We start from the raw sequence: 8,533 nt of genomic DNA on the forward strand, positions 1-8,533 counted from the left end.
AGGTACATATGCAATCTCCATCAAGATTACATTTATCCTTATTAGTGATTGGTACTAAAGCACAGTCTCGTATTATGTTTGTAGGAATTGAACAAGGTTGATGCCTATGCACAAACGAAAATCGATCCTAAGGAGATTATGGAGATTTTCAAGAAAAAATTCATGGTAAGTCATATCATTAGGGTGTACTCTTTATTAACTGAACAACCACATGATTTTATTGGATACAAATTAAGGTGAGTTGCTTCATATTTTGTTGGGGATTAGAAGCTAGGCCTTTTATAATTTCGTTGTCTTGGTGTGAATGTTTGTTGCTTTCCGTTCTGGGAATGAAAACAGAGTTGGTTTAGCAGCCAGCTCAGAGACAAACCCATCTTTCTGAGTTTCTTTAACGGGCGTTTTGCATCTTAAATCGTTTTAAACGCAAGGGCCATGAATTAATCATCATCTATTACTATGTCCAAAATGACTTTGTTAAATACTTCCTCTTTTAATGGTCTAACACCAAATCTGAGTCTTATTCCGGTTATATTCTTGCAGTAAGGAAGCACTAAGAAGTAAGAAGTAAAGTGTACCAGACCATTAAACCACCTGGTACGGTCCTTGGATATGAAGTAAGAATCATATGATGCAGTAAGATGTGTACTTTACATGCAACAACAGAGCTTGATCTGTATTTTTAGTGTTACCTTTGACATTAATGTTAAATCTTTTTAACACATGAATTGTGAATTTATGATAGTAATACTATCAAAATCTCAATCATCAAAGCTATTGAAACTAGAGTATTTTACTATTTATACAATAATTTTGAAATTGTACTCACCAACCTTCATACTCATTACTCACACTTAAACTAGTGCAAGACGCTAGGAACAAGAAATCTCGAGAGAAAAGCCATCTACTTTAGGGGATGTCTCCTCTTTGACCGAAGCTGACCTTATCATTATCGGTAGCCTACTCCGTCCCTTGACCGCTGATGGTTTCAAACCATGGGGCCGGAGATGCTAGCAAAACTGCACAACGTAGATTGGGGAACCCCGTGTTCATGTATGTTGCAGTAATTGCAATACTCTAAATCATGAAACTTAATTACGATAGTGTTTATCTTATGGTTAAGAAGGCCTTGATGAAAACATGAACTTGCATGCTTGGTGGTTTCTAACACATGTTTCAGTAGTGTGACGACCTTAATAGTTAGTTTTCTCTCATACCATGACGACCTAACCAACTAGGTAGGCATCTTCCCCTCTACAATTTCTAGGATCTTCTTATCTCTTCTTCTGAGATGCAGGGCCGATAATTACAAAGATCCTCAAAACTGCCACGCGTCAGCATCGTCTGGTAACAAACGAATAAGAACGCTTTCACTCTGTTCCTATGTTTTGCTCCTTAATACAAATATCGTCAATGGCTTGATCCAATATGTTAAATAGTTTTTTTAACTCCTGTTGTTACCCTTGTAATAAATTTCCAATTTTTTCCCCAAATATATATTGAAAGGAAAAAACCAAACGGTCAAAGAAAAAAAAAAAATCTAAAATTTCTTTTTTTCTTTGACCTTCTTGGTTACTCATTGTCTGTGCATAAGAGTTAAATGTGTATTGACCAAAACTGTTAAAATCCCAGATTAGCTGTTAGAAGCCTGATCATGTTGTTCTCTTAAGGTTCGTATTAGAGTTATTATGGCTCTTACCTAATGGACTATTTGATCTCTGCATTAAGTGTACTGTGTCAGATGCTTCTCACGGTTACCGTCTGAGAAGAAGATAACCAAGGCGTCACAAACAAGAGGGACACATATGGCAGTATCGGTCAGAACCAATACGTCTGGAGATGGTAAATATATATACGAGTTGAAGTGTCTGTAGAAAATGGTTAGAAATTGTATCGTCTTTTTGAGAGTTGTTCGTGGCTTATGTAGTTTCTCTTACAGCTACTAGTAAGTCTTATTAAGTGAGATACATCATACATATACTGTCTTCCATGTTTTCTCTTGAGCCTTTTTGTTTGTTCTTGTTTGTTGTCAAGAACCAATATTCCAAAACACGGTTAACAATCAGAAAACCGAACCGTGTTGGTGAGTCCTATAAAATCAATGCAAACAAAGGCATATAAATAAAATTGATTTGGGGGTTGGGTTAAGATATCAAAATGCGATAGCTTCCAAAAATGGAAACGCTTTGGAGGCCAAAAATGGAGACGCTTTGGAGGCCAAAAATGGAGACGCTTTGAAGACAAAAAATGGAGACGCTTTGGAAGCCAAAAATGGAGACGTTTTGGAGTCCAAAAATGGAGACGCTTTAAAGACAAATATATGGAGACGCTTTGGAGGCCAAAAATGGAGACACTTTGGACGCCAAAAATGGAGACAATTTGGAGGCAAAAAATGGAGACGCTTTGGAGGCAAAAAATGGAGACGATTTGGAGGCCCAAAATGGAGACGATTTGGAGGCCAAAAATGGAGACGCTTTGGAGGCCAAAAATGGAGACGCTTTGGAGACCAATAATGGAGACGACAAAAAATGGAGACGCTTTGGAGGAAAAAAATGGAGATGCTTTGGAGGCCAATAATGGAGACGACAAAAAATAGAGACGCTTTGGAAGCCAAAAATGGAGACGATTTGGAGGCCAATAATGGAGACGACCAAAATGGAGACGCTTTGGAGGCCAAAAATGGAGACGTTTTGGAGGCCAAAAATGGAGACGACCAAAAATGGAGACGCTTTGGAGGCAAAAAATGGAGACGATTTGGAGGCAAAAAATGGAGACGCTTTGAAGGAAAAAAATAGAGACGCTTAGGAGGCCAAAAATGGAGACGCTTTGGTGGCCAAAAATGGAGACGCTTTGGAGGCCAATAATGGAGACGACAAAAAATGGAGACGCTTTGGAGGCAAAAAATGGAGACGCTTTGGAGGCCAAAGATGGAGACGCTTTGGAGGCCAAAAATGGAGACGACCAAAAATGGAGACGCTTTGGACGCAAAAAATAGAAACGCTTTGGAGGCCAAAAATGGAGACGCTTTGGAGGCCAAAAATGGAGACGCTTTGGAGGCCAAAAATGGAGACGCTTTGGAGGCCAAAAATGGAGACGCTTTGGAGGCCAAAAATGGAGACGCTTTGGAGGCCAAAAATGGAGACGCTTTGGAGGCCAAAAATGGAGACGCTTTGGAGGCCAAAAATGGAGACGCTTTGGAGGCCAAAAATGGAGACGCTTTGGAGGCCAAAAATGGAGACGCTTTGGAGGCCAAAAATGGAGACGCTTTGGAGGCCAAAAATGGAGACGCTTTGGAGGCCAAAAATGGAGACGCTTTGGAGGCAAAAAATGGAGACGCTTTGGAGGCCAAAAATGGAGACGCTTTGGAGGCCAAAAATGGAGACGCTTTGGAGGCCAAAAATGGAGACGATTTGGAGGCCAAAAATGGAGATGACCAAAAATGGAAAAGCTTTGGAAGCAAAAAATGGAGACGTTTTGGAGGCCAAAAATGGAGACACTTTGGAAGCGAAAAATGGAGCGCTTTGGAGGCCAAAAATGGAAATGCTTTAGAGGCAAAAATTAGAGACGCTTTGGAGGCAAAAAATGGAGACGCTTTGGAGGCCAAAAATGGAGACGCTTTGGAGGCCAAAATTGGAGACGCTTTGGAGGCCAAAAATGGAGATGACCAAAAATGGAAAAGCTTTGGAAGCAAAAAATGGAGACGTTTTGGAGGCCAAAAATGGAGACACTTTGGAAGCGAAAAATGGAGCGCTTTGGAGGCCAAAAATGGAAATGCTTTAGAGGCAAAAATTAGAGACGCTTTGGAGGCAAAAAATGGAGACGCTTTGGAGGCCAAAAATGGAGACGCTTTGGAGGCCAAAAATGGAGACGCTTTGGAGGCAAAAATTGGAGACGCTTTGGAGGCAAAAAATGGAGACGCTTTGGTGGCCAAAAATGGAGACGCTTTGGAGGTCAATAATGGAGACGACCGAAAATGGAGACGCTTTGGAGGCCAAAAATGGAGACGCTTTGGAGGCCAAAATTGGAGACGCTTTGGAGGCCAAAAATGGAGATGACCAAAAATGGAAAAGCTTTGGAAGCAAAAAATGGAGACGTTTTGGAGGCCAAAAATGGAGACACTTTGGAAGCGAAAAATGGAGCGCTTTGGAGGCCAAAAATGGAAATGCTTTAGAGGCAAAAATTAGAGACGCTTTGGAGGCAAAAAATGGAGACGCTTTGGAGGCCAAAAATGGAGACGCTTTGGAGGCCAATAATGGAGACGACCGAAAATGGAGACGCTTTGGAGGCTAAAAATGGAGACGCTTTGGAGGCCAAAAATGTGGACGCTTTGGAGGCCAATAATGGAGACGACCAAAAATGAAGACGTTTTGGAGGCCAAAAAAAGGAGACGCTTTGGAGGCAAAAAAATAGAAACGCTTTGGAGGCCAAAAATGGAGACGACAAAAAATAGAGACGCTTTGGAGACCAAAACTGGAGACGCTTTGGAGGCAAAAAATGGAGACGATTTGGAGGCTGAAATAGCTTAATAACAGATATCATGGTACAAACTATGGCAGATGAACATTCAAGACTGCTAATGTGAGCGTGCAAGTTATATTTGAGAGCAAATGGTGCTCAGAGCAAATTTAGACAACATGCATTAACAATTCTTAAGCTAACAACATAAACATAGAAATCGAATGATTCTAAAAGGGATGAACGAACAAGATAACTCATCAAGTAAACAACGGGCTTTGCGAAGAGCACTTGGAGAGTGTTTAAAATCTTGATTTCAGCTTGTTTCTAGTCCCCAAAATGGACATCAGTTCCTTCTCACATTTTATCCCACTAACCAACCAGTAATTAGTTGCCAATAACAATCACAGGACAAGACATAATGGTTAACAATTCATAAGCATACCTTTTGCAAGAGCTCAAGTTCTTTCTTTTAGCTACTTGTCATTGCCCCTTTTCATGCTCTTCTCGAAATCTTCAACTTTTTTTCCATTGGATACAATATCCTAAAGCTGCAACAAAAAAAAAACAATGGATGAAATGAATAACAAGATCAAACTAATACAACAGCAGACACAACTGCAATAATAAGATACATAGAAAGGTGATCTCACGAGTTTAGAGACCTAAAACACTACTGCATTAAGTCACTATACTATATATCCGTAATAGATTTGTTTCACCTTTAGCGGCAATTATGCAGTTGTGGTCTTCAAATCTCTGCGATATCATTCATCAACATGGAACATCTGAGAATCATGGACTTTAGCGGCAATTCTGCAGTTATGACCCTTTCGCTACAACCTGGAAAAGGATCAACAACTTTGATCCTAGCTCTAGTTTCAAATTGAAGTTTGAGAATTAGGTGGTAAGAAAAAAACTGAAAGTATCGATTTTTTATGATTCAATTTGAGTTAAGCCAATTCACACACACACACACACAATACAATCTCTAGTGATAGCTAAAGATCCATATAGGTTAAGACACAACTACAATTCTCAAAACACCAAAATAAAAAACTTACACAGATTCCAAATTGCGATCCAAAATCAAAGAACCCTAATCATAAAACACTAATCGGGATTACAATCTATTGTATTGAGAAATTTACCCACTGATTCCAATTGATTCAATCTCTTCCGATTGAGTGGACTCCAAATTCAAATCGCCTTGCTTCATGTCACAGAGACGATTCAAGCATCACGATGGGACACGGCGAGTCATTCATTCCCCCAAACACGGCGAGTCATTCATTCGCCTCCGTTGTTACATAAATTGATTTTTAAACCGAACTAATACGGAACCAAACATAAATCCATCCCAACACAAACCAAATCAAACTAACTTTGGTTGAGTTTGGTAAGAGTTTTACCAAAATCAAATAAATCGAACCGAACTGAATCCAAACCGAACTAATGCATCAACTTTAGGCCCCAATAGTAAATAAGCTTTTCTAACTATAATTCCGAATCAGTAAAAGAAAAGCCTCACAACGGCCCACAGACTGCGTATAGAAATCTCTTATAGGCCCACTACTGATGGTACGACGTGGCAATTATGAACGTTGGTGCAGTTTTCCAATTCTCTCGCAGACGCGCTTTTCCGTTTTTGGACAAATATCACTTTTTCGTTTTTCCTCGGACCAAAAAAAATCTGCCTTAGGATTTGGAAATACTACCGAAATAGGTATCTTTTACTTAATAACCGTCCGATCAATCTCAAACCTAATCTAACGGTGAATTACACATTACAGGAACATTCTGGAACTCTCAACCTCTATAAAAAACCCTGACTTCGTTGCTTCACAAACTCTAAAAACCTAAGCAGCTCTAAATCTTTTCGTCTCTTTCTTCTTAATAAGCTAAAAAACCTTTGCGATAACAATGGCTGGTAAGGGAGAAGGTCCTGCGATCGGTATCGATCTTGGTACCACCTACTCTTGTGTTGGAGTGTGGCAACACGACCGTGTTGAGATCATTGCTAATGATCAAGGTAACCGGACCACGCCGTCTTACGTCGCTTTCACCGACACCGAGAGGCTGATCGGAGATGCTGCTAAGAACCAGGTCGCCATGAACCCTGTTAACACTGTCTTCGGTATGTATACTCTCTCATCTTATTTACATACATTGTTCTTAAATCTTTCTCTGGTTGTTTCGTGTTTGAGTTAAAGTGCCAATTTTTAGGGTTTGTATAGGATGGATTTTAGGGTTTGAGTTCAATTACTTCTTTGCGTTATACCCTATGCTGGTTATGAACTATTCCTGTGGATTTGTTGAAAAAGTTAGGATTTTTTATCTTCTCTGACCAAAGAATTTTAGTATAAATTGATGATTTGTAAACTCATCTTATTACATACTCTGTTCTTAAAACTTGATTCGTTTTGATTTTGAATTTTATGTTCGGTCTATTGATTTTGTTTTGTTTAACTTTGACAGATGCAAAGAGGTTGATTGGTCGTAGATTCAGTGACGCATCTGTCCAAAGCGACAGGAAGTTGTGGCCTTTCACCATCATCTCTTCAGGAACTGCTGAGAAACCAATGATCGTAGTCAACTACAAGGGTGAAGAGAAACAGTTTTCCGCTGAGGAGATCTCTTCCATGGTTCTCATTAAGATGCGTGAGATTGCTGAGGCCTACCTTGGCACCACTATCAAGAACGCTGTGGTCACCGTTCCTGCTTACTTCAATGACTCTCAGCGTCAAGCCACAAAGGATGCTGGTGTCATTGCTGGTTTGAATGTTCTGCGTATCATCAACGAGCCCACTGCTGCTGCCATTGCCTACGGTCTTGACAAGAAGGCCACCAGCGTTGGAGAGAAGAACGTTCTCATCTTTGATCTTGGTGGTGGTACTTTCGATGTCTCTCTTCTTACAATTGAAGAAGGTATCTTTGAGGTCAAGGCCACTGCTGGAGACACTCATCTTGGTGGTGAAGATTTCGATAACAGAATGGTTAACCACTTTGTTCAAGAGTTTAAGAGGAAGAGCAAGCAGGACATCACTGGCCTCGCAAGACCCCTTAGGAGGCTGAGAACAGCTTGCGAGAGAGCAAAGAGAACTCTTTCTTCCACGGCGCAAACGACCATCGAGATTGACTCTCTCTATGGAGGAGCTGACCTCTTTGCTCCAATTACCCGTGCTAGATTCGAAGAGCTTAACATGGATCTTTTCAGGAAGTGTATGGAGCCTGTTGAGAAGTGTCTCCGTGATGCTAAGATGGACAAGAGCTCAGTCCATGAAGTTGTTCTTGTCGGTGGTTCCACCCGTATCCCCAAAGTTCAACAGCTTCTCCAAGATTTCTTCAATGGTAAAGAGCTCTGCAAGTCTATCAACCCTGACGAGGCTGTTGCATACGGTGCAGCCGTCCAGGGAGCTATTCTAAGCGGTGAAGGAAACGAAAAGGTTCAAGACCTTCTCTTGCTTGATGTCACTCCTCTCTCCCTCGGTCTTGAAACTGCTGGTGGTGTCATGACCACTTTGATTCAGAGAAACACAACCATCCCGACCAAGAAGGAGCAGGTCTTCTCCACTTACTCAGACAATCAGCCCGGCGTGTTGATCCAGGTGTTCGAAGGTGAGAGAGCCAGAACCAAGGACAACAACCTTCTCGGTAAATTCGAGCTCTCCGGAATCCCTCCGGCTCCACGTGGTGTGCCTCAGATCACCGTCTGCTTTGACATTGACGCAAATGGTATCCTCAACGTATCTGCTGAGGACAAGACCACCGGACAGAAGAACAAGATCACCATCACGAATGACAAGGGTCGCCTTTCTAAGGATGAGATCGAGAAGATGGTTCAAGAAGCAGAGAAGTACAAGTCTGAGGACGAGGAGCACAAGAAGAAGGTTGAAGCCAAGAACGCTCTTGAGAACTACGCTTACAACATGAGGAATACCATCCGTGATGAGAAGATCGGTGAGAAGCTTCCAGCTGCAGAAAAGAAGAAGATTGAGGACTCGATTGACGAAGCAATCCAATGGCTTGAGGGTAACCAATTGGCTGAAGCTGACGAGTTTGAAGACAAGATGAAGGAGTT

At 41.2% G+C, this 8,533-nt stretch overlaps 2 protein-coding genes and 1 long non-coding RNA gene across 6 annotated transcripts in view; 2 read left to right on the forward strand and 1 right to left on the reverse strand.

Annotated features, from left to right (window-relative positions):
* The window catches only part of LOC104734286 (glutathione S-transferase L3), a 3,036-nt gene extending 2,248 nt beyond the window's left edge, over positions 1 to 788 (forward strand). Inside the window, exon 10 of the mRNA XM_010453823.2 lies at positions 541 to 788. Coding sequence (XP_010452125.1) covers positions 541 to 543 — 3 coding nt within the window. The 3' untranslated portion in view covers positions 544 to 788. The remainder of the gene's footprint in view (positions 1 to 540) is intronic.
* Positions 4,730 to 5,822, reverse strand: LOC104734285. Of its 4 annotated transcripts, none has more exons than XR_759164.2 (3): positions 5,608 to 5,822; positions 5,175 to 5,327; positions 4,730 to 5,003 (listed from the first exon to the last, which is right to left on the reverse strand). It is a non-coding gene; the product is annotated as an uncharacterized LOC104734285 (long non-coding RNA). The 4 variants fall into 4 exon arrangements; XR_759163.2 differs by having other exon boundaries at positions 5,604 to 5,821; XR_759165.2 differs by having other exon boundaries at positions 5,175 to 5,295; positions 5,608 to 5,814.
* Positions 6,318 to 8,533, forward strand: part of LOC104737802 (probable mediator of RNA polymerase II transcription subunit 37c) — a 3,716-nt gene continuing 1,500 nt past the window's right edge. Inside the window, exons 1-2 of the mRNA XM_010458063.1 lie at positions 6,318 to 6,589; positions 6,931 to 8,530. Coding sequence (XP_010456365.1) covers positions 6,376 to 6,589; positions 6,931 to 8,530 — 1,814 coding nt within the window. The 5' untranslated portion in view covers positions 6,318 to 6,375. The remainder of the gene's footprint in view (positions 6,590 to 6,930; positions 8,531 to 8,533) is intronic.

Source organism: Camelina sativa, chromosome 13 (genome assembly GCF_000633955.1).
Source record: "Camelina sativa cultivar DH55 chromosome 13, Cs, whole genome shotgun sequence".
Classification (NCBI taxonomy): Eukaryota; Viridiplantae; Streptophyta; class Magnoliopsida; order Brassicales; family Brassicaceae; genus Camelina; species Camelina sativa.